The sequence below is a fragment of the Oncorhynchus tshawytscha genome, linkage group LG08 (assembly GCF_018296145.1).
Source record: "Oncorhynchus tshawytscha isolate Ot180627B linkage group LG08, Otsh_v2.0, whole genome shotgun sequence".
Taxonomy (NCBI): domain Eukaryota; kingdom Metazoa; phylum Chordata; class Actinopteri; order Salmoniformes; family Salmonidae; genus Oncorhynchus; species Oncorhynchus tshawytscha.
In genome coordinates, this window is record NC_056436.1 from 37,957,624 (window position 1) to 37,982,930 (window position 25,307).

At 48.5% G+C, this 25,307-nt stretch overlaps 1 protein-coding gene across 1 annotated transcript; it reads right to left on the bottom strand.

Moving 5' to 3' along the window:
• ahctf1 (AT hook containing transcription factor 1) lies at positions 1-25,307 on the bottom strand. The gene is made up of 36 exons (XM_042325499.1): positions 25,035-25,307; positions 21,822-21,951; positions 21,237-21,490; positions 20,925-21,105; positions 20,559-20,766; positions 20,353-20,469; positions 16,703-16,787; positions 15,981-16,131; positions 15,580-15,712; positions 15,137-15,318; positions 14,489-14,550; positions 14,261-14,389; positions 13,996-14,086; positions 13,632-13,721; positions 13,221-13,361; positions 12,906-13,010; positions 12,597-12,693; positions 12,240-12,363; positions 12,012-12,068; positions 11,633-11,776; positions 10,791-10,981; positions 10,543-10,687; positions 9,094-9,225; positions 8,693-8,840; positions 8,251-8,401; positions 8,035-8,142; positions 7,662-7,821; positions 7,151-7,357; positions 5,997-6,831; positions 5,331-5,436; positions 5,132-5,247; positions 4,649-4,890; positions 2,402-4,496; positions 2,117-2,214; positions 1,738-1,817; positions 1-1,557 (listed from the first exon to the last, which is right to left on the bottom strand). Exons 2-36 carry the CDS (start codon positions 21,940-21,942, stop codon positions 1,371-1,373), a joined length of 7,473 nt encoding a protein of 2,490 aa, XP_042181433.1. The 5' UTR covers positions 21,943-21,951; positions 25,035-25,307; the 3' UTR covers positions 1-1,370.

A 25,307-nucleotide genomic window follows, 5' to 3' on the forward strand; every position in this document is an offset into this window, starting at 1 on the left:
TTAAATTCAGCTCACTTTTAATGAAATACTTCCGCTTTTACCATATTGTCAAAAGTCACTGAAGACATTCTACATTCATCTGAAAATAGCGTTCAGCTGGTCAAATGACCTTAAAAGCAAACAAGCATCATCACCCCCAGTGGATTCACGGTGCAGGTTATGTACATGTTAGTGATACAGTACATTATAGGAAAATAACCCCAAACAACCCAAATTAGTGTGAATTGATATTTTTTTTAAACAACAGCAAATGAACTTTACAAAATTGTCTTAAGGCTAACATCGGCAATATGATTATGAGACAAACATTATTGAGAAGCTACAACAGAACCGGCTCTAGCCTGGTTATCTTCCTGCAGTTGTACACATTTTGCCCTCTATGATTTACATTAACATTTTAGTCAGTCACTTAACAAACGCTCTTATGCCATATTAATATGATGTCTGAGTAAGTGAAGAACTAAATCCATAGGGGGCCCCCTGGAGGTCACAGCCCCTGATCACGTTCCCCGTGTGTCCGATCAGTAATTCAACCATGATTACTACAAGTTTAGATTGCTGGACTAATTTAACAATCTAAACAAATGTAGGTGACATGGGATAATTAAGTGACAGAAAAAATGTTGGACAACCACATTTCAAAATTACACCTTGTGTATTGTTCTATTGTAACTCTTAACAGTACGTTGAGACCCCCCACTAAGTTGAGACCCCTATCAAAAAAAATTGGGGGCAGGGCCCCCTAGCGGCCGCGGGGCCCTAAGCGGTCTCTTAGTGACTAGGGCCGGCTCCGCACTACAAATAAAATCAGATCATTCACAAATATTCAACTTTATTCATAACATAGCAAAAGAGACCATTAACATAGCCATCAATTCATATAAATGTACGAGTTCTCCAGAAATAAAAACCAATTCAGACTCTTTTTTGTTGTTCAAATACCGGTCTTCCTCCCTGTAAACATTACAATAATTTATATAAAATTATTATTTCAATCTCCCAAATTAAATCTGATTATTCATTTAAAAAAATGTTCTCCACTGGTTTGTTTGTCTTCTTAAATATAAAACAGCAGGCTGCAAAAGTTCTTAAAAGAAAGGTGGAGAATAAAATCGCTTCCTAGGAGTAGAGTCCAGTCCACGGGTGCATCTCTATAGTCTAAAGTGGATTCCTCTCAGTCTCCTTTCCTTCATCTGCATTGACATGTATTGGAAATACCCAGTAGGCACCATACTCCCTTCCCCATCCTATTTTTCAGAGCAGTTCAGATGAAGGAAAGGAGATGAAGACACACCCCATGAGTTCTGACCGAGTCTGGAAGGCTCTCAAGTTGATGCTGTAGTTTTTTTTAGGGGGAAAATGGCATCCGATCATAGCTTCTTCCGGCGGGTGACTGGTTTGGGGAAGATGGCCTCCAGCACTCGTTTACGTCGGAGGTTCATCCGAGGGGCTTCGTTCTCCTCCACCACCCTCCTCATGGCACGCTCGGCCGGGCTGGGCATGGGAGAGATCAGATCCACCTTGGCTGGGGTAGGGGATGCCGGGGCTGCTTTGGGCCTGAGGGAGAGTTAGGGGGAAAATAAGAGAGGAACAGTCATCTTGTTGTGACTTCTGGAATAAACACAGCCGAAGGAGTGGGGTAGGAGCATTCACATTGCAGATGGTGTGCTATTCTGAGGACAGATAGGGGAAGAAATCGAGAGAAAACACAGAGGGCTGTATGTCAAGAGGACTTACTTGGTTGTTCGTCTCTTGGTTGTTCTGGTTTTAGCAGCCGCCATCTCGATCTCCACCTCCTCTCCTGACGAGTTCTTGTCCTGAGCAACAGGAAGATACACACAGCAGAGACCAAGCTTGAAGATGACCAACAGCAACCTGACATGGACCTAATGACCACGTCCCAGTTCCATTTCAACCCCTAGCTCCTTCTGTGATCACAGCTCTGAGAGGACGGGATAGTTGAGCAAAATATGGCAAAGGCACCACTAATCGTATTGGAGGGATAGGTGGAGCCACCGTCATCACCGCCATGGAGGCTGTGGAGGAAAATGAAACACGGCCAGTCCTGTGTCTCGTCTAACAGTTAGTTTCAGTCTAAAGGATGTGACCAACTGACCTCGTTTACAGGGCGTGCTGCACTGGCGTCCGGTCGCCTGGTACGAGTAATGGGAGGCGCAGACACGCCATTCTGACAGGGCGACTCTGCTATCCTACCTGTCACAGACAGAAGGTCATCCCAAACGTAAGAGAGAGCCAAAACATTCATATTCCTCTACAAAGTTTGACGTTGTGGCCCAGGCCCAGTTACTGTCATGTGCTTTGTGACAACTGCTGATGTAAAAAAGGCTTTATAAAATACATTAGTTTGATTTGATTGTGGTGAAGACGTGGAGCTCCTTACCTCTAGTTCTCCTCCGAGGTGGTGAGTAGATGAATGAGTCCCTGACAGGGCTTCCCTGTTCGGCCTCGGACACCATCATCTCCACTATCGGGGGTGGAGAGGGCGCCCACTGACCTTGCGACTTAATACCTCTCCTATTGGCTTGCACCATCTCTGTGACGACCAATGTCTCACCCACTTCCCGTTTGGCCTCCTCGTCGTGGAGTCTCTTGATGAGGGCGTCGGCCACAGGAGTTCCGGAGTCCACCTCCAGGGGCGTCTCCAACAGGGGCAGGTCCTCCTCCTGGTGGTTCCACAGACGGCTCCTGGTTGGTCGACAGAACGACACGGGGGCGTCTTTTGTCTTCTCAGCGGTGCCTTCACCCCTCGTCTTCCTAAGGCTGCGGGGAGGGTCCACGGTGAACACTTCCTCTTTCTTTGTGAAGAGGGCGAGGTTCACACCCCTTCGGGTCGACTTGCGGGTCACCCTGCCTGGACTGCTGGTCTGCTTTATGTCCTCTTCATCGTTTGGCTTCTCTTCCTCAGGGACCGCTGGGGTCTTGGTTCCAGTTCGGCTCTTCCTAGCACTGCGTCTAACCGACAGCACTGACCCCTTGCTGGCTGTTTCATCCATGGCTGTTGGTTCCTCTTCGCCCTCCACCTGGGTGTTCCTGGTCCGCCGAGTTCCCGTCCTCGGGGTGGCCTTCTGTTGGGTGTGCCGTTTGGCCGGGGTGGGCTTGGAGTTGACCACAGCAGCCTCAGTGATGAGGACCGAGACCTCTTCCTCTCCTTTCCTCTCCTCTCTCCGAGGCTCGGGTTCTGGCTGGCGTTCGGTTTTCCGGGCGCTCCGTCGAGGGGTGACGGGAACTCTGGAGTCCTGTCCGTGATGGCCACTCCTGGTGATCCGTCTGGGCGTGGCCGGGACCTGAGAGTCCGTCTCCATCTCAGTCTGTCCTGCCAGCCTCTCGTCACCCTCTGACCCAGGTCTCTCTGGCTCCACTGAGGTGAACTTCACTGTCTTCCTCTGCATGGTGGCCCTGCGCGTTGGGGTGGATGGGGCTTTCCTGACCTCCAAGGTTTCAGACACAGACTCAGACTGGATGTTGCGAGGCTTGATGGGCTCCCTCTCCTCCTCACTTGCTGTAGAGAGCTTTGCGGTTTGAGGGGTAGCCACACCGCTTACGGTTTCTCCCTGGGCAGGTTCATGGTTGTCTGACTGGATGGGTCCTTTGCTTTCTACCCGAGGCAGAGGCTGGTCTGCAGGGACAGCGACAGGCTCCTCCATCTCTTTCTCAGCATCCAGCTCAACGTCATCAGCCTTCATCTCCTCCTCTTGACTCTGAGCACAAGGGACAGTCTCCTCTTCCATGGTCACCTCATCTGTTCCCTTCTTCGCTCTGCTGGGCTGCTCGTTCTCAACCAGGACTGGTGAAGGCTCTTCTGCTTCGGTTGGTTCAGCAGGGATCTCATCTGGCTCTTCTACATTGTCTACGTCAACATCTCCATCTTCAGCTGATCTGGTTGGTTCAGTCCCGGTCAGTTCATCTTCAGCCACGGCCTCAGAGGATTCAGGCAGGACGTCTGTGACTTGAGGAACATTCTCCTCCGACAAAGCCTCAGGTCCATCAGTCTCTGCCTCCGTCCAGCTATTAAAGCTTGCCTCCAAGGTATCCATCCCCTCCAGGGTGTCCATCTCAGTCCCCTGTTTCTCCTGGGGATCAGCCTCAGCAAGGGGGATGTCCTGGTCATCTGTGCCCAGGCAGATGACCTCTGGGTCAGCAGCAGGCTTGTCAGACGCTCTCTCTGCGGTCAGATGCTCAGTGGGTTCTAGTGGTACCTCCAGTGGTACGATGTCTGCATTCCCATCCTCAGCCTCCAGCATAAGAGAGAAGCTGCTGTGGGCTTCAGAGAGGGGTACCTCCGGCTCACTGCCTTCCCCCACCTCGGTTTGACCCAGGCGGACTCCGTCTGCCAGGGCCTGCCCCTGCGCCTCCAGCAGCTCCAGAGGAACCAGCAGGGTGGTGGAGGGCTTCAGCTCCGTGTAGCAGACCCCCTCGTCTCCTGCTGCCCCCAGCCTGATCATCACCACCTCCCCGTCCATGTCATCCTCCACCATCTGTAGGGGAAACACACAGAGAGATGAATGAGAACTTTTATAGAGCACAATCTAGGTTAAAAATCACAAAACAAGAGAGAACAGTCACCCACGGTATTTAGGTCTACACACCACTTATATGCATGAGTTAGAATTTCACAAGACCGCTTTACCTTTAGGTCTGCCTCTGGGGTGACCAATGAGAGCACGGCTGCGTCCTGCTCCGATAGGTCAGACAGGAACTGGGCATGTGGCTGTAGGGGCAGGGGAGCTCGCTGCCTCCCATTCCCCTGCACCTCCTCGATGATCTCCACCTCACTGCCAGAGTCCTCAGAAGGGGCGTCTGACGACGACTCCTCTTCATCCTCCGACGCAGCACTAGAGAGTTCCTCACTGTCGTTCAGGCTCACCACAGCTACAGGGAGGGAAGATATCCATCAATTGCAGTCACTGATACAGGACAACAAGAAGTAACAAGCTATTCTGAACATTCCACACCATTGGTCGGTATTGGCCCGAGAGGTGCCAACTCCACTGCCGGCCAATCAGAACACATAATCCTTTGTGGTTGTAGCTTGTTCAGTTGGCCTGCGTTAGATCTCTCATCGCATGACCTAGGGTCATGGGGTAAAGGTCACGAGCAAGAGGTCACTCACAGTGGGAGTCAGTCCCGGTGGTGTCTGACGAGGATACAGACTTCTGGGTGGTGAGGGCCGGGGGGGCAGCGATAAGGGCAGGCTCCTCCTCCTCCACCACGCCACACACCGGTTCACTGCACAGGGGGGAGAGGTTTAATATCAATGAATAGTTGTAAACACATACACACCCAATGCTGTTGTTGGGATGCGTTTTCACCTGTTGAAGGAGGTCCAGTTGTCAGAAGTCTCGAGGATGCACGAGTGGGTCAGGGGTGGAGACAGGACACTGCCAAATAGATGGCACTCTACAAACTCGTCCAGATCTACAAGAGGTAGAGAGGGAGGGAGAAGGCACAAGAGAGGGGTTCAACAAGGTCATCGTCATTATGCATAGGTTTAAAATCAACTACATCGGGATCAGCAGTCTCTGTGTAAAACTCATCTAAGCTTCATATCCAATGCTGTTAGGTTTAGCTCGGTCAGCTTTTCCCACTGTGGTTATATCAGAGTTCCCTGCACTGAGCTCCACTAACAGGCCCTCTGCACATTATCAAAGTAAAAATCACTTGAAATGGTTGTGCCCTTGGCTTATACTGTGTGGAAGCTCTAAACTGTGCAAGACTCCCTAAAACCATTTAACGTTTCTGATCGTCTTGGGTCATTTTCAACCCATCCCTTCAATTGAAAACCTCAACCTTGTGCTGGATGCACGCTCAATTTGGGAGTTCCCTTTGACTCAATACTACTCCTGAGAGAAGAATTTAACACACTATATATTCACAGAGCTGAAACCAAGCAGGACATGAATGCAATGTTTTTACATTTGGCCGCTGGAGCAGCTGTAAGTTCTTCCTAGCGGAGTCCTCACAAGGGAAACCCTCACCTGTATGTTCCATGTCTTCCACTGGTTCAATCGGTGCAGTGGGTTGTGATTCATCCTCTCCAGTCTCCTCCTCTACCACCATCGCCACCTCTGGCTGCTCTGCAGTCTCCACCGCAGGCTCATGGTTGGGCTTCTCTTTCTGGTCAAGGTTCAGTTCCTCAAACACTTCCGTGTCTGGTTTCAGTTCTACTTCCTGTGTGAGCCTTGGTTCCACTACAATTTCCTCATCCTGTTTAGCCTCAGGCTCTTCTTGTTTGGGGTTGATGTCCATCTCCTCTACCTCCTGATCTACAGCCACTTCCTCTTGGCTGTTGATGGTCTCTTCCTTTACTTCCTGCCCTTCCTCCACAGACTGGAGGAGAGTTGGCTCATTGGCTGTTGCAGGCTGCACTTCCACCTGTGGTGGCTGGACTTCTGGTACTGCTGGAATTTTGAGGTTAACCACCACTTCCTCTTCGTCTACGACTTCATTGGCTGGCTGTTTAAGCGCCTCCTCCCTCTCCAGGTCTTCAGGGAGAGGTGCATCATGGAACTCAAGGGTGGTGTCTATTGATAGGACAGAGGCCTGGCTCGTTTCCAGGCCTAGGCTGAGTCGTCCTGGCAACGTGGCTACCACAACGACCTCTTGGCCAGAGGAGCCGCTCTCAGACTCTCCTTTCTCTGGTGAGACCGGTGGTGGCAGGAACTTCACATGTGTCACCTTCACCTCATCCTCCTCCAACTCTTCATCATCCTCATCAGCAGCAGCTGCAGGGTGTGATGTCCAGGCCATCAGTCCAGCCTTGGGCAGTGGGGAGCCTCTGGTCAGCAAACTAATTTCATTCTCTGTTGCGATCTGCACAAAATAACATAAATCATTAACACACACAAGGGATAAGTTTCTGAACGGTCCATGTTTGTTTACAAGAAGAAATCTCAAAATTCTAGGGGCGGCAGGTAGCCTAGTGGTTAGAGTGTTGGGCCATTAACCGAAAGGTTGCTAGATCAAATCCCCGAGCTGACAAGGTAAAATCTGTCGTTCCGCCCCTGAACCAGGCAGTTAACCCTCTGTTATTAGGCCGTCATTGTAAATAAGAATTTGTTCTTAACTGACTTGCCTAGTTAAATAAAAAATGTATGTTGCTAAATGTGGCCCAATGGTCCGGGGGTCTTACCCAATTGCTCCAGCGGAGGGGGCCTTTCTCTGGCATGGCCGTCTCCTTGATGAAGGTGATGCGGCTCTCCTTGGGGCGCGGCGGGGGGGTGACAGAGCGCCCAGGGGAGGTAGTGGGGGTGGCCATGGGGCGCAAGCTGCTCCTCAGGATGGATTGGGGGGTGAAGGCCGAGAACACGGGGCCGGATGCCGCCAGCGCTCGTGCTCGCTACGGAAAGAGAACACAACCATGCAGAAAGTGGCGTTCAAACACAAACAAATTAGTTCAAAATGGAGGAAACGTTACAATGGTATCTGACTGCAGCAGACAGGCTCATGTCTCAGGCACAGTGGTATCCCAGACCATGAGACTTCTAGTTGGAGTTCATTTCCAACCTAGCTTGAAAATCCTATAAAACTAGGGTGTCGGGTCACCCCCGTGCCAGTGAGCCTCAACAGCGCCTTGGAATGGATGTGAGAGCCCATGTGACAGTGGTGATGGTCGACGCCCTTCCCCTTGGTCGGTGTCTCACCTTGACCACCTGTGGGGTCTGCAGCAGACTAAGCTCTGGGGCCTTGTTGATGCTTTTTGGGGGGTTCCAGGAGGTGGCTGACCTGGGGGGCGTCAGCAGTGGCCGTGAGCCCTCCGGGGGAGTGGTCTGAGGGGAAGGGTGCACCACCAGTTCTAGCAGCCTGGGGGCAGGAAGAGGAAGTTAAGAAAGCATGTCAGATGTGTCAAAACTATCACGTCAAAGCCCTCTATACAATAGTGCTTCTTCCATACAAGCACACACTTGAGAAACATATACATAACGAGAACTTCCACCCACATCTCCCATTGACATCAATGTACTATGTATTACATGCAAAAATGTCAAGTTTGGAGTTTGGCCCCCTGTGTCGTACCTGGACTTCCTCTTGGAGGTCATGGTGATAGGCGTGCCCACGAAGGCCTCGGGCAGATCCCGGGAGGGGAACAGGGGGCTGGGGCACAGTGCCTCTGCTGCACTGGGGCTGGGTGGTGTGGAGAGTGGACAACCATTCAATGAACAGAGATACAAAGCCACTTACCATTCAACTAAAAGATAAGGTTGGGTTTGGGACAGGAACGAGCGGTCTCACCTCTTGAATGGCGAGGACTGGGGCATGGCGTTCCCTCCCACCCACACCTCCTCGATCTTCGACAGGACATTGTTGATGAACGCTGCTCTGGTCAGCACGTTCTCATTGGCCGACCGTTTGGCGATGGTCGATAGGGGCTGTGGTCGCGACACTGTCGGAAGAACACACGAGGAAGTCAAGGGTCACGCAAAAAACATGCAACACATCCGTTTTATACAAAAGGAATCAATGCATCCAAAACAGAGGCTAAAGGTCATAGTTGGTTCCACAGAATAGAACGCTGAGACACAAACACACTTGTTCCAATCCAATTCACATGATGGTTGAATCCGAACAGAAGTACCACCAACATCCAAGTCAAGCATATTCTTGTCCGTTGAACACCGAAAGTGTGTGTACAGAGTAGTTAATGAGAAGCTAGAAGTTGGGTGAGATCCCGTACCCTCTCTGAGGATGGTGGCAGGGTGGTGGTACGGCTTAGACCTCTCAGTGGCCAGCTTCCTCTGGACCCGAGGGAGAACTTTCCCGTACTGGTCCAGGATAGAGTTCCTCGTGTGGGTTCTCTCCTTCAACTTGGGATCCCTCTCATTCTGGAGAACCGATATATGAACGGAATGGAAACATTTATGGAAACATACAGAAACACCGCAACAATAACGCAAACCGCCGTCTCAACACAACCGGAACCCATGTTGGGGCTCCTTGATTGACTCATTTCTAACACTTGTATTGTTCTCATTACAACTTTTTCTTACAGCATTTCTAGTTGTATGTTTGAGCATGATGAAGTGTATTAATGAGTCAGACTTACTTGAAGTTTATTCAATGTAAATGTGTACGTACCACTGTGTTCATCTTGAGGGTGTGGTTGAGCTGCAGGGCGGGGACGTAGTTGGCCTGCTGCAGGTAGTGCACCATCAGAAGCTCCCTGTTCTGGAGACCCCCTGTACCCTGTAGGAACCTCTCCAAGCACTCCTACACACACACACACAACCTTCAAGGACAGGATAGGCACAACCTCTGAACACAATCTTGTTTTGTTTTTTAATGATGAGCATTCATCTAGCAACGCCAGGGTTCTGGGTTCTGAGGCCACCAATACCAAAATGTATGCACTCACTGTTGCAAGTCACTTTGGATACAAGCGTCCACTAAATGGCATAATATATTGCATTATATATTTAGAAAATATACACAGAACAAAAATATAAATGCAACATGAAAAAGTGTTGGTTCCCTGTTTCATGAGCTGAAATGAAAGATAATCCATCCACCTGACAGGTGTGGCATATCAAGAAGCTGATTAAACAGCATGATCATTACACAGGTGCACCTTGTGCTGGGGACAATAAAAGCCCACTCTAAAATGTACGGTTGTGTCAAACAACACAATGCGAAAGATGTCTGAAGTTTTTAGGGAGCATGTAATTGGCATGATGACTGCAGGAATGTCCACCAGAGCTGTTGCCAGAAAATGTCATGTTAATTTCTCTACCATAAGCTGCCTCCAACGTCGTTTCAGAAAATTTGGCAGCACGTCCAACCTGGCCTTACAACAGCAGACCATGTGTAAGGTGTCGTGTGGGTGAGCTGTTTGATGATGTCAACGTTGTAAACAGAGTGCCCCATGGTGGAGGTGGGGTTATGGTATGGGCAATCATAAGCTATGGACAATGAACACAATTGATCTTGAGGCCCATTGTCGTGCCACTCATTCGCCGCCATCACCTCATGTTTCAGTATGATAATGCACAGCCCCATGTCGCAAGGATCTGTACCAAATTCTAGGAAGCTGAAAATGTCCCAGTTCTTCCATGGCCTGCATACTCCCCAGACATGTCACCCATTGAGCATGTGTGGGATGCTCTGGATCGACAGCATGTTCCAGTTCCCGTCAATATCCAGCAATTTCACACAGCCATTAAAAATGAGTGGGACAACATTCCACAGGCCACAATCAACAGCCTGAACAACTTAATGTGAAGGAGATGTGTCGCGCTGCATGAGGCAAATGGTGGTCACACCAGATACTGACTGGGTTTCTGATCCACGCACCTACTCTTTTTTTTTAAGGTATCTGTGACCAACAGATATATATCTGTATTCCCAGTCATGTGAAATCCATTGATCAGGGCCTTATGAATTTATTTCAATTGACTGATTTCCTTATATGAACTGTAACTCAGTAAAATCTTTGAAATTGTTGCATTTACATTTTTTGTTCAGTATAATTTAGCTTCCTGGTTTCACCACCCTGTCAGAAAGGAAACCCGGGGGAACATGGCATCGTACCTGTTCAGCGAGGCCCAGGGGCAGTTTGAGCAGCTCCTTCATGAGACCCAGCTCCTGACAGGTCTCATAGAGGAACCGTAACAATTCCTCCGCGTTCAGACGGTTGGAGTGCTGCCTCAGCAAGGCCAACGCCTCCACCAGACACCTACACACATGGAGGGGAGGAGGAGAGATCACACACACGTTTATGTTATCAAAACTCACAACGCAATCACTGTTGGCAAGGATGCCAGGAAACACACCCCCACCTGTTGTGTAGCAACACAGAGAGGCAGAGTTGGGCCTGAGCAGTGGAGGAGAGAGGGGGCTTCATGACATGGAGGTAGCGTAGGGCGACTCCGTGTTGCCCCTGGCACATTAGAGCCTGCAGGACATGGCCGTGCTGCCAGCCCCACAGGGACGGAGAGGTGGCCGGATGCAGGAGAAGCTCCAGGGAGTTCTGGAAGGGTCAAAGGGGACAAATGGAGGACTGTTTTAGCACTACCAACTATCTACCAACTAATCATTCTAGAAAATATAACAGTATACGCCAAGGGTACAAAACATTAAGACTACCTGCCCTTTCCATGACATGTACCGACCAGGTGAAAGACATGATTCCTTATTTATCTCCCTTATTAAATCCGCTTCAAACCAGACTAGATGAAGGGGAGGAGACGGGTTAAATACAGATTTTTAAGCCTTGAGAGATGGATTGTGTATGTGTGCCATTCAGAGGATGAACGGGCAAGACAGAAGACGGGTAGTAGGTGCCAGGCACACCGGTTTTGTTTTAAGTCCTGCAACGCTGCTGGGTTTTCCACGCTCAACAGTTTCCCCGTGTGTATCAAGAATGGTCCACCACCCAAAGGACATCCAGCCAACTTGACACGACTGTGGGAGGCATTGGAATGAACATAAGCCAGCATCCCTGTGGAACGCTTTCGACATCTTGCCCCGACAAATTGAGGCTGTTCTGAGGGCAAAAAGGGGAGGGAGGGGGGTCCAACTCAATATTCGGAAGGTGTTCCTAATGTTTGGTTTACTCTGTGTACATGACAAATTCCACATGGGAGTGTATGACAATGCTCATCAATTGTTGTGTGTGTACCTGGTGGTCGTGGTGGTCCAGCAGCCAGAGGCCCTGCACCAGCTTGACCAGGCCGATGGGGATTGCGAAGGCATTGGGGAAGGACTCCACAGACGCCCCGCTCTTGTTAGAGAAGTACATCACATCCAGCAGCAGGTAGATCACCTGGGGGAGGGGTTAAGGCTCAAACACACAGAAGGAGGGAGATGTCGTGTCTCACTATTCGGGGTGTGTGCGCGTGCGTGCATGTGTGGTGGTTCTAGCACCTGGACATTCTGGTCCAGGTGCTAGAATGTGGGTTAGGAGTGTAAGGACTGGACAAATCAAATTAAACCAACTCCCGGATGTGAATATGTGGTCAAATGAGATGGACGGCGGGAAACAGAGGAGATCAGGATACGATGGCGTGCTTAGCAGTCTCATCAATGTTTTCCAGGAGGTAAATATCAAGCAGGCCCTGTGGACAGCAGAGAGAAGATGATCAACACAACCTGCGTTTCTTTTAGCTTGTCGTCCCATTTCCACATCGGAATGTCAATTCCATGGCATCAGTCAAAGCGTCGGCTCAAGGTGGGATTGTGATCATTTTTGGGCTGTGAGCGAGTATGCCTGGTTACCAAACGCTTACGTGTAGCGTAGGGGGCGGATACTGTCCCGTCCCACCCTCGTCCCGTTTCCACAGGTCAACCAAACGAGCCCCGCATTGGGCGACCAGGCCGTCAATCATCAGGCAATCGGCACACCACTTCCCCCTGAGCAGACGCAGGTGGTTAATTCGGAGTTTTCCAGAACAGTCTAATTTGCGGTATTGCTTAGAACAGACCATTGACACTAATATCACAGACAAAATTATCTTCATATCCAATATTACTGTACATAACAAAATAACTGAAGTTAAACTCCTCCGGTCTTGGGTCGAGGTGTTTTACTGTTAGTTCTGAACCAGGTCTTTGCAGGTAAACGGCCTGTTGTGAACAGCACTCACTTGGACAGTTGCTGCAGCTCCTCTCTGCGGAGGGTGTAGTAGTTCTGGATAACTGAGTAGCTGTAGAACGGCCTGGAGATCTGCACAGCGTCCTCATCTGGTTGGGGGGGATTACCATTATTATAAATCTGTTACCAGTGGACATCTCTAGGGCTGCATCCAAAACGGTGCCCTATAACCTATGAAGGCCACTACTTTTGGTGTACATGATGAAAGTGGTCTGAAGACTAGTCTCCAAAAAAAGGGTTCACTGGAATATGGTCTGACCTCAACAACAGATGTTTGAATTGCTTCAGCACACGGTCTTACCGGAGCCCTCAGGCAGGAGACCGGTCCGACAGAACCATAGGACCACCCGTGCGTACTGGGAGATGAGGCTGGACACCAGGTTCTTATTGAGGAGTCCCAGCAAACCTGTACACAGAAAATCCCTATGATGCCCAACTGACACCTCATGACGTGTGAATGTGTTGAGGAGTGGAGGCCACCGACACATGCAATTGTGTGCCTCAGTCTCTCGAAATGTTGCTGCTCCGCTTGGTCAACGGGCAGCGCGTCAATGCACCCGCCCAGTTTCCCATTGAAATTCATTTGCCCCCTACAACAATGCCCCTCGGGCTTTACCTCTCTGAGTGAGTTCCTGTGCCTCGCTGAGCAGACAGTGGAAGATGGTGCTCAGGTTCCCCAGTAGTCTCTGGCTGTGCTGCAGCAGCTGGAGGGTCTGGGGGTCCGTGAAGTTAGACGAGCTGTCAAACAGGGGCGCACCTGGGCAGAGAAACGCATTTAGGAAAGACGGAAGTCAGAAAACGCATCCCAAATCTGCTGCGCCAAGAAAAGATTGGAAATCCATAAATGCTTGTAGAATTCTTTTTTTTTTAAGTATCTAAAACACATCCACAAGTTGCTACAGTTACCAAGAAAATATGCAGCTGCGAGTATTAAATAATCTAATGTAAAGCAGTTCCACAAGAGCTGTGCTGACAGCCAGTGTCATACACTGTAGCAGGGAATGAAAAAGAATAAACAAAAACTCACATATGCCGTCCAGCTCTTCCTTGGTGAGAACCACCTTGTCCCAGGCCCACTCCAGAATGTAGCGCAGGTTCACCGCAGAGCCTGGTTGCTCTGTTAAGGCCAACAATGTTACTTTAGAGAAATCCAATCTAGGTGTACATCTCAATAAACTAAACGGGCTCCCTCTCCATCTGCACGGGTGTGAGTGAACTGGGCTTGGCGAGCAAATTCTGGGCCGGCTTCCACCATTATTGTTTTCACCTGTCCCGTGTCTAACGATCAGTGTATATGTAGTAGAGGAGATGAGGAAAGGAGGCCACCGTGCAGTAATGAGACGCAGCCAGGGTTGATCTAACTAACAGTGTGTCGGTGTGTGTTGTCTCACCTTCAGCGGTCCACTGTTTGATACAGCCAGTGATAAGACCCAGGGAGCTGGTCTCTACCGCCGTGGACAAGATAGCGTCCAACTGCTCCTCCTGAGTAGAGAGAGTGAGAGAGTTTAGCCCATTTACAAAACAACCTTCACCGCAGAACTTTATCCATGACCTCGCAATGCATCCACGTGGAATTACATAGTTCCTAAACTTTTAGGCGCTAGAAAGTTGGTAGAACAAACAGGAGCGACCTGTGAAAAGAGGCGGTGTCTGTACCTGAGAGAGGCTGGAGGGCTGCACGTCGGCCAGGCGAGAGGAGAGCAGGCCGGACATCAGGCAGCGGGAGTAGCCGTTTGAGATGACGTCACTGGAGCAGGAAGCAGCCTTCCTCAGGAAGCTCAGAGTCTGAGACAGGAATCACATTAACTGTTTTTGCTAAGATAAAATGATACTGTACTGACTACGGAGTAGCCAATTGTGTTGTGACAACTAGGGTTAACTCACCTCTTTCTGATAGCCAGAGCAAGTTAGGTGCACGAGGCCAGTGTTGAGCAAACAGGTTGCATCTGTTCCAAGGGGGAAAAAACTACTTAGCACGTTAAAGACACTTACAAAACTGATCTCAATGGCTCCAAAGAGCTACATGTATTTCCAATTACTCAGTGCAACCAATGTCTCTGAACATAGTCCTCTTCTCAACTGAAGCCTTTTCCTTTATAAAACCTTTTACTGTGAGGGTGTTTAAAGCAGGGGTCGGCAACAAGCGGCCCAAAACCTTCCAACAAGTGATTGATTTTGGCCTCCCGCAAAAGCTCTTTAGTGTAGGATTTTCATTTTTCGGTAATATTTTTTTTTTTTTTTAAATAAAGACTAAAACCACCAGGAATCAAGCTAATTTTTTTTTTAACAAGTCTGTTTGCAAGAATTCCCACAATATAAAAATGTAATAGGTATGAAACTGCATAAAAAAATACAAATAAATCTCTTTTCTGGGTTTAGTTTTAGTCAATTTGCAGTGTTCACATTATTATAATTATGTTCCGTCCCCCCCGATGATCCGCTCCAACAAAATCAACCCTGAATCTAGTTGCCTACCCCTGGTCTAAAGGCTCTTGCAGCGTGTGGGTATTTGTGTGTGTGTGTGTAACTTGCCAAAGTTGTATGTGGTGGGTTTGAAGAACTGTTCTGGCGGGGGGCTGGTGTAGGGCAGGCCACGGCTCAGGCTGCGCTCGTGCACCAGGATGTCCAGCAGGGGGCAGGGCGACGTCATCTCCACCACCGTGTCCAAAGACCACACGGCAAGGTAGGGACAGCTGCGCAGAGACTCCCCCGTTCTAACACACAAACTCAACCATTGCTGATTTGAAAATAATTTCACATTGACATCGAACAACATAGACTTGTTTGTAAAAATCTAATCTACAATATATGTGAAAATACATGTAGAAAACACAAGTGAGATAACTAATAACAAATAATCTGATTCTTAAACGCCTGGCATTACGGGCAGTTGGGCACAACACGAAATTTGAGGCGGCAACCGTGGTCACATTTACATATGGACTTGATGGGATATTTCGATGGCAGAATGCTACCTTAGAGAGTCGGGCATCTGTGCGTGGTACCATCGGTTTATGTCAAAGACGCCGATGTAGGTGGAGGGGTTGCCCTGTCCATAGGCCTTCACCTGCCAGCTGAAGATGGACACGCTGGTGTCTGGAGATGCAACTAACGAGGAGAGAAGGAAGCCTTAGGACCAGCAGAGACCACAATGAAAAAGCAAACAACCACATTCGTTCGTTTAGGGTCAGATTAATTAGTGCACACCGTAGAAAATTGTTACGCAACGGACAAGTTCAGGTCTCCGTTTGGTGTCTAGTAAGTCAATACCAACCAGGTAGGTTACTGAGAGAGTATTTTCTGGTAAATAAGACACCAATCTAATCCTAAACAGAAAGAGATGGGATGAGTTGAGATAAAATGAAGGCAGGGGTACCTTCATTCATACTCTCGTCTCGGTCTGGGTGGTGTCGGAACTTCTCAATGGTCTGGCAGCTGAGCAGGCGGGTGTTGGTGGTCTGAGCCCTGAGGGGGAAGGCGGTGCTGCTCAGCTCCTGACTGTACCGCTCCTCACAGTACTCCAGACCCTAGGAGGAGGGAGGGAGTGGTAATGATGGAACGTTTAAAAGGTCTCAACGCAGTGCATTTTAATATGTCCAAGTAAAGAAGAAGTATGGTTGTGATTGGGAATAACAGGTGACTAAATTAAATCTTTAGGGCTGAGAAAGCTCCAGAGAGACTTTGAAACCGTCAAGCTTTTGGGCTTTAAAAGCATGTTACCAGTCCAAATACTTGACCCAAAGCATTCGGGTGACAGCCCACACTGAGTCTTTCCCAAACAAAGGGGGCATTGAACAGAAGTTGGACCCAGCGCGATCCGCGGCTGGACGCGGGAATAGCTCCTTATTTCATTTAGAAAGAATAAGATCCTTGAGGTGAACAATTCTGTATCCATTGGGGGCTCGAAAGAGACCAGAACAGATGGGCCATTTACCAATTACACAGAATAGATCAAGACAATAAGGCTGTGTTTACACAGGCAGCCCAATTCTGATCGTTTCCCTGTAATAGGGAAAAATAACAAACTTGGGCTGCTTAAATAAACTAAGAAGAAGGTAGCTAAGTAAAAACCTAGAAGACGGTTGATATTACGGTTACCTCATAGAATATCTTCCCTGAGGCCAGACACTTCCTCTCACTGAAGGCCAGCTGGAGCAGGTGGAGGCTGACCCCGTCCGCCTCACTAGGGAGAGAGAAACAAAATGTTTTAAAAAATCTGAAAATAAAACAATTTGCGTAATTTCCCCAAAACTGAAACCCTTATTCAAGGTTTCAAAGACCTCGGATGAGAATAGACGACCCGTCCTGTTGGGGTTGGCAGCGCACAACATTGCTGCCTGCCATAAAATGAGGGACAGTGTCTGACAGACCAAACAACCTGTCCTCTATGCCGTTGTTTTTTTATTTTTAAATCATTAAATTTTTTTATTTAAGTTATTTTACCCCCTTTTTTCACCCTAATTCTGTGGTATCTTGTTTCATCGCTACAACTCCTGTACGGACTCGGGAGAGGTGAAGGTCGAGAGCCATGCTTCCTCCGAAACACAACCCAACCAAGCCGCACTGCTTCTTGACACAATGCACATCCATCCTGGAAGCCAGCCGCACCAATGTGTCGGAGGAAACAACATGCACCTGGCGACCTGGTCAGTGTGCACTGCACCCGGCAGGAGTCGCTAGTGCGCGATGAGACAAGTATATCCCTGCGGCCAAACCCTCCCCAACCCGGCCGAAGCTGGGCCAATTGTGCGCCGCCCAATGGGCCTCCCGGTCGCGGCCGCCTGCGACAGAGCCTGGGCTCGAACCCAGAATCTCTGGTGGCACAGCTAGCACTGCGATGCAGTGACTTAGACCACTGCGCAACCTGGGAGGCCTATAACATTGTTATTTTGAACCTGGATTATTACTGTTACTATTGTCCCGTTGATAATATTGATGATTATCAATATTATAATTATGTTAATATTGTAAATGAGTACGCTTTGGCAATATGTACACTACCGTTCAAAAGTTTTGGGTCACTTAGAAATGTCCTTGTTTTTTAAAGAGAATCACATTAATTTAATTAATTTGTCCATTAAAATAACATTACATTTATCAAAAATACAGTGTCGACATTGTTAATGTTGTAAAATATTATTGTTGCTGGAAACAGCAGATTTTTTAAATGGAATATCTACATAGTGGGCCTCAGATAATGGGCCTCTGTACACCTATGTAGATATTCCATTAAATATCAGCTGTTTCCATCTACAAGTCACTTAACAATGTATTTCTGATCAATTTGATGTTTTTTTTTTGTCCATTTAAAATAACATGGTTCTCTTTCAAAAACAGGGGACATTTCTAAGTGACCCCAACCTTTTGAATGGTAGTGTACATTTTATGTAATGCCAATAAAGCAAATTGAGAGAGAGGGTGTATTAAAAAGGCAGCAAATACACCAAGTCATGTATTTGCAAGAGGTGGTTAACACTGCATGGGTATTAATGCAAAAATAAAGGCAAATCCTGAGTTGAACAGTGATGTGACCGCAGTGTACCACGGCTGCATTTGCATATACAAGCTGTGAAATGGCGAGCTTCCACTATACTGCTTCAACACCAAAGGGGCTGGGAACCCACATTTTTTATTATTTTTATTTCACCTTGATTTAAAAAAGGTAGGCCAGTTGAGAACAAGTTCTCATTTACAACTGTGACCTGGCCAAGATAAAGAAAAGCAGTGTGACACAAACACAGAGTTACACATGGAATGAACAAACGTACAGTCCATAACACAATAGGAAAAAATCTATATAGTGTGTGCAAATGAGGTAAGATTAGGGAGGTAAGGCAATAAATAGGCCGTAGTGGCGAAGTAATTACAATTTAGCAATTAACAATGGAGTGAGATGTGCAGAAGATGAACGTGCAAGTAGAGATGCTGGCGTGCAAAGGAGCAAAAAAAATAAAATAATAATATGGGGATGAGGTAGTTAGATGGGCTACTTATAGATGGGCTATGTACAGGTGCAATGATCTGTGAGCTGCTCTGACAGCTGATGCTTAAAGTTAATGAGGGAGATATGAGTCTCCAGCTTCAGTGATTTTTGCAATTCGTTCCAGTCATTGGCAGCAGAGAACTGGAAGGAAAGGCGGCCAAAGGAGGCTTTAGGGGTGACTAGTGAAATATACCTGCTGGAGCGCGTGCTACGGTGGGTGCTGCTATGGTGACCAGTGAGCTGAGAAAAGGCGGGGCTTTACCTAGCAAAGACTTATAGATGACCTGGAGCCAGTGGGTTTGGCGACGGATATGAAGCGAGGGCCAGCCAACAGGTCGTATATGGGGCTTTGGTGACAAAACAGATGGCACTGTGATAGACTGCATCCAGTTTGCTGAGTAGAGTGTTGGAGGCCATTTTGTAAATGACATCGCCGAAGTCAAGGATTTGGTAGGATAGTACGTTTTACGAGGGTATGTTTGACAGCACAAGTGAAGGATACTTTGTGAAATCAGAAGCCAATTCTAGATTACATTTTTGGATTGGAGATGTTTAATGTGAGTCTGGAAGGAGAGTTTACAGTCTAACCAGACACCTAGGATTTGTAGTCGTCCACTCTCCTTCTGTGGCCTCCAACTGCTCTTAAATGCAAGTAAAACTAAATGCATGCTCTTCAACCGATCGCTGCCCGCACCTGCATCACTACTCTGGACAATTCTGACTTAGAAATGTCCAGAGTAGTGATGCTGGGCGGGCAGGTGCAGGCAGCGATCAGTTGAAGAGCATGCATTTAGTTTTACTTGCATTTAAGAGCAGTTGGAGGCCACAGAAGGAGAGTTGTATGGTATTGAAGCTCGTCTAGAGGGTTGTTAACACAGTGTCCAAAGGGCCAGAAGTATACAGAATGGTGTCGTCTGCGTAGAGGTGGATCAGAGACTCACTAGCAGCAAGAGCGACATCATTGACATATACAAAGAAAAGAGTTGGCCCGAAAATTGAACCCTGTGGCCCCCCCATAGAGACTGCCAGAGGTCTGTACAACAGGCCCTCCGATTTGACACACTGAACTCTATCTGAGAAGTAGTTGGTGAACGAGGCGAGGCAGTCATTTGAGAAACCAAGGCTGTTGAGTCTGCCGATAAGAGTGTGGTGATTGACAGAGTCGAAAGCCTTGGCCAGGTCGATGAATACGGCTGCACAGTACTGTCTTTTGTCGATGGCGGTTATGATATCGATTAGGACCTTGAGCGTGGCTGAGGTGCACCCATGACCAGCTCGGAAACCAGACTGCATAGCGGAGAAGGTACGGTGGGATTTGAAATGGTCGGTGATCTGTTTGTTAACTTGGCGTTCGAAGACCTTAGAAAGGCAGGGTAGGATAGTTATAAGTCTATGACAGTCTGGGTCTAGAGTGTCTCCCCCTTTGAAGAGGGGGATGACTGCAGCAGCTTTCCAATCTTTGGGGATCTCAGATGATACGAAAGATAGGTTAAACAGGTTAGTAAATAGGGGTTGCAACAATTGCGGCGGATAATTTTAGAAAGAGAGGGCCCCGATTGTCTAGCCCAGCTGATTGGAGATGAAACTGTTCCACCAGTTCCATTGTGCCGGGCAAGTGAAAACAAGCACACCTCACACGTTTTTTGAAATACACATTGCACGCAGATCTGGTGTGTGCAGTACACACTACGACCCCTTCCAAGAGGCCTCGAGCTTTGCGGCCCAGGGAGGCAGACCGGCAGGTGGAGAGGGAAGGACAACTTACCTGTCCTGGGCAGACTGGACAGCCCACAGGTAGCAGCAGTTACGGGGGTCGTTCTCTGGTTCCTGGAAGGTGAACGCGTACACTGGCACCCTTCCGCCCTCTAGCTGGGAGTGATACCTGGGGGAGAACACAGCAGAGGAGGCCATCAGACCAACCCACACAGTCTGTGGCTTTCCCATCGCGTCACCACTGGGTCGTCAACTCACTCCTTCTTGAGCGTCTTCATGTTCCAGAGTTGCAGGTATCCGTCGGAGAAGCCCACGGCCAGCTGGTTGGTGCGGGGGATGTACTGCAGGGCCGTGGCCCCCGTGCCCGTGGGGCTGCTCAGCTGCAGACAGAGGTGTCTCCCCTGGCGCGTCTCCTGCTCGCGCAGCCGGGGGATCTCAGCCGGGGACTTAGTCACTACCTCCAGGTCTGGAGAGGATGGAGGTTAGAGATGAAAACAAAGAAAACAAAGACACATTGAACACTCTCACACAATCTTCAGAGGGACTGCTGGCCAGTACAGTTTAGGTTATGTAAAGTTAAGCACACACACACACACACACACACACACACACACAAAGGCTGACCTGAGGCCTCCAGCTCACTCTGGCTGCAGGACAGGTCATCCAGACACAGGTCCACCAGGAGGACGTGTCCCAGGTCCGTGACCACAGCTGCCACACCAAAGAACCAGCGCAGGCTTTGGTGGAGGTGCTGTGTGCTAGCACTGGCCCCGCCATAACTCACCAGGGGCTCGATGGCCGTGATCTGCCAATCAACACATTAGCAGTTAGTCAGTCGACGTCACAATCAATCAAATCAACCGGTTGATGAAAGCGAAAGGAGTGGAGGGTGAGAGAGAATATGAAAGAGAGAGACAGGAAGATGAGAGCACTCACCCTGCCCGGTACGACCACGGCCTTGACCACTCGGGAGATGCCCAGGTCGTAGAGACACAGAATGCTACCTTGGGCCTCCTCCAGGCACACCAGCAGCCCCGTCCTCTTCAGCCAGGAGAAGTCCCTGGCCGCCAGCACGCCTGGGGGGTGCTCCCCCTCGCCGCTAAAGCAGTAGGCGGACAGACGCTCGCCCGTCACCGCATGGACCACCTCCAGCTGGGGCCCACATGCCAGCCAGGCCAGCCCGCTGCGACCTGCGCCAAGTGAGAGGGGAGCACGTCAGTGAGGTAGGGAGGAAGCAGACAGACAGGGCCTACTGGTTGACAAGTTTATTATAGAACCCCTCCATTTATAACATGATACTGCATGCTTGGTTTCATTTGTATGATATGAAGACTGCAGAAATGCAAAAGGTGATGGCTAAAACGTAGACAGGAAACCCAAACGTTTTTTTGGTTGTTGTGAAGTTAGGGAATTGAGGGTGCCGACAGTACAGGCCCAATTCGTGACTATGCCATACTTCCACCCTCTCCAGCATGGTCAGCTGGTGAGCGATGGCCGCCGTGCAGACACACGTCGACTTACCGACGGTGAACTTCCCGCGCAGCACAGAGTCCAGGGTGATCTCATCCTCCCCCAGAGCGTCGACAGTCACCTTCGGGAAACACAGCAGGCTGCTGGTGACCTGGGCAGCCAGGTCACGCATGTTCACTCACTGCACACAAAACATGACAGTGTTACGTACACATACAGAACATGAAACATTGCATTACTTTTGCAATTCTTTAGAGAGTACTTCGTATCGTCCAAACTTTGTGGATGTGGCACATATGGGCGTCAAAACCTACAGGGTTCTCATTGCTTTCTGCAGTAGCACCACGCTCCAAGGTTTAGCAACTCAATTCAAATCAGACAATAAGAGAGTGAAAACTGTCTCTCTGTAAGCCTACACCAGGTTTTATCTTTGGGGCTATTGGGGGGGGAGAGGTCTTTCAGCAGAGTTATGGTTCCCAGTTGTCAAAGGTTTGGGCTCTGGGCCTGCTGGAGTAACAGCAGCAGCCAGCATGAGTGTCTGTGCATGTGTCCTTGTCTTGGTGCTGAGTAACATGTTGACAGGTGTGAATATAGTAGCCCATTGACATCCAGTATCATACCTACATTTTAATATTTGTAGCTACTTTTTAAGTAAATACCTTTACTTAATGTTAGGAGATGAAGCAGATTGCGTTCTTCATTTCACCAGTCACATTAGTTAACATCATGAAGCTTACGTAGTTTCCAGAACAGTCGAGCCACGTGTTTGTCAATACACACAGGGGAAAGCGGGAGCAGGTGAGTCCAGCTGTGTGTTGACAGGGGTCGCGTTTTACATTGAAAGTCAAGTGTTTTTTTTGGGCTTTAATAGAGTGATCAGGGACGTGCAACTATAGCCATCCTTGACAGAAAATACAGTAGCGCAACACATTTGGCAGAAAACAGCTGTTTTCTGTTCCCACATGCTTCAAGAGGGCCACCATTGTTCCTGTTCCCAAGAAAGCTAAGGTAACTGAGCTAAACGACTGTCGCCCCGTTAGCACTCACTTCCGTCATCATGAAGCGCTTTGAGAGACTAGTCAAGGACCATATCACCTCCACCCTACCTGACACCCTAGACCCACTCCAATTTGCTTACCGCATCAATAGGTCCACAGACGACGCAATCACACTGCCCTAACCCATCTGGACAAGAAAAATACCTATGGGTCCCTGGGTCTCGACCCCACCCTGTGCAACTGGATCCTGGACTCTGACAGGACACCCCCAAGAGGTGAGAGTAGGAAACATCTCCACCTCGCTGATCCTCAACACTGGGGCCCCACAAGTGTGCATTCTCAGTCCTCACCTGTACTCCCTGTTCACCCATGACTGCGTGGCAATGCACGGCTCCAACTCAATCATCAAGTTTGCAGACGACACTACAGTGGTAGGCTTGATTACCAACAACGACGAGACGGCCTACAGGGAGGAGGTGAGGGCCCTCGGAGTGTGGTGTCAGGAAAATAACCTCACACTGAACGTCAACAAAACAAAGGAGATGATCGTGGACTACAGGAAACAGCAGAGGGAGCACCCCCCTATCCACATCGACGGGACAGTAGTGGAGAAGGTGGAAAGTTTGAAGTTCCTCGGCGTACACATCACAGACAAACTGAAATGGTCAACCCACACAGACAGCGTGGTGAAGGCGCAATAGCGCCTCTTCAACCTCAGGAGGCCAAAGAAATTTGGCTTGTCACCAATATCACTCAAACTTTTAAAGATGCACAATCGAGAGCATCCTGTCGGGCTGCATCACCGCCTGGTACGGCAACTGCTCCGCCCACAACCGTAAGGCTCTCCAGAGGGTAGTGAGGTCTGCACCACGCATCACCGGGGGCAAACTACCTGCCCTCCAGGACACCTAAACCACCCGATGTCACAGAAAGGTCAAAAAGATCATCAAGGACAACAACCACCCGAGCCACTGCCTGTTCACCCCGCTATCATCCAGAAGGCGAGGTCAGTACAGGTGCATCAAAGCTGGGACCGAGAGACTGAAAAACAGCTTCTATCTCAAGGCCATCAGACTGTTAAACAGCCATCACTAACATTGAGTGGCTGCTGCCAACATACTGACTCAAATCTCTAGCCACTTTAATAATTAAAAATTGGATGTCATAAATGTATCACTAGTCACTTTAAACAATGCCAATTTACATAATGTTTAGATACCCTACATTACTCATCTCATATGTATATACTGTACTCTATACCATCTACTGCATCTTGCCTATGCCGTTCGGCCATCGCTCATACATATATTTATATGTACATATTCTTATTCATTCCTTTACCCTTGTGTGTAAAAGGTAGTTGTTGTGAAATTGTTAGATTACTTGTTAGATATTAGTGCATGGTCGGAACTAGAAGCACAAGCATTTCGCTATACTCGCATTAACATCTGCTAACCATGTGTATGTGACCAATAAAATTTGATACGTCTTGTGTTTGAGCCGTTGAACTACACTGTTTGTATTCAACCATATTCCCAGTCACCTTGCCATGGTTAAATGCGGTGGTTCGACTTTCAGTTCTGCGCGAATACTACCATCTATCCACGGTTTCCGATTTGGGTAGATTTATCCAGATGATGCTGCGTCACATTTTGCGCAAGAACACTATCGCTGTGGTCGAGGCATGAAACACAATACTTCAAGGCAAACGCAGCGTTAAATTGGGAATTAATGTACTTCTGCTGTACTGAAATCCAATAATCGGTTCGATCGAGGCTTTCCCTAAAACGGAGGTGTGACAACGACATATTTTTGGAGGTATGGCAACGCGAGACTACCAAAACACAGACATCACGTTAGTTGCAGCACGTCTAAAGTAAAAGAGTGTTGTTAAGGTAAATTGTTTGTTTGGTGGAAAATGTGAGGTGGGGGATTATCTAACTTGCACACCACACGAACTAGGTCACTGATGACACTTTCCATATGTCTTACGTTGACGTTATGATTGTGAGGCGGGTGAATCAAAACCTCGCATGAGGTAGCATTATGCTAACATTAGCTGCCTAACTAACCACCTAACTTTTGCTACCTAACTAAAATAGCTAGCTAACTTTAGGTACAAAGCCGATTTAGCTAAATGTACTGCTCACTTGTGCTTGACAGCTAATCCGCCCATTCTACCAACTGGCAGCGTAGCTAGAATACAAAACCTGTTCTAGTTGGCTACCTACCGGTAACTGTACAACTAGCAAGACGTTAACGTTACCTGTCTGATGTTGTCGACGTACTAAAATGCGGTAATGTCTTTTCGGTTGCGACTCTTCTTCGGCTCTGTCATAATAATACGATTTTCTTCCGAATCCCTTTTGTTTTTGAAGACAAATGTCAATAACCCACAAATATTATAGTATGAAGGACCGTGTCTTTAACAAGTCTTCTGATCTAGACTAGCTAGCTACAGAACTGTCTTCTTGCTAGAGTTCAACGCGGGCGCCATTTCCATGTAAAGCGAGCTACTGCGCAGCATTGTGAAACTAGC

Coding starts and splice junctions, on each gene's coding strand:
- ahctf1 (XM_042325499.1), bottom strand. CDS start 21,942: ATGCGTGACCTGGCTGCCCAGGTCACCAGCAGCCTGCTGTGTTTCCCG. Junction 14,087..14,260: donor AGCCCTCCAGCCTCTCTCAG/GTACAGACACCG, acceptor CTCTCTACTCAG/GAGGAGCAGTTGGACGCTAT. Junction 8,143..8,250: donor CAGTCCTCGCCATTCAAGAG/GTGAGACCGCTC, acceptor CACACCACCCAG/CCCCAGTGCAGCAGAGGCAC.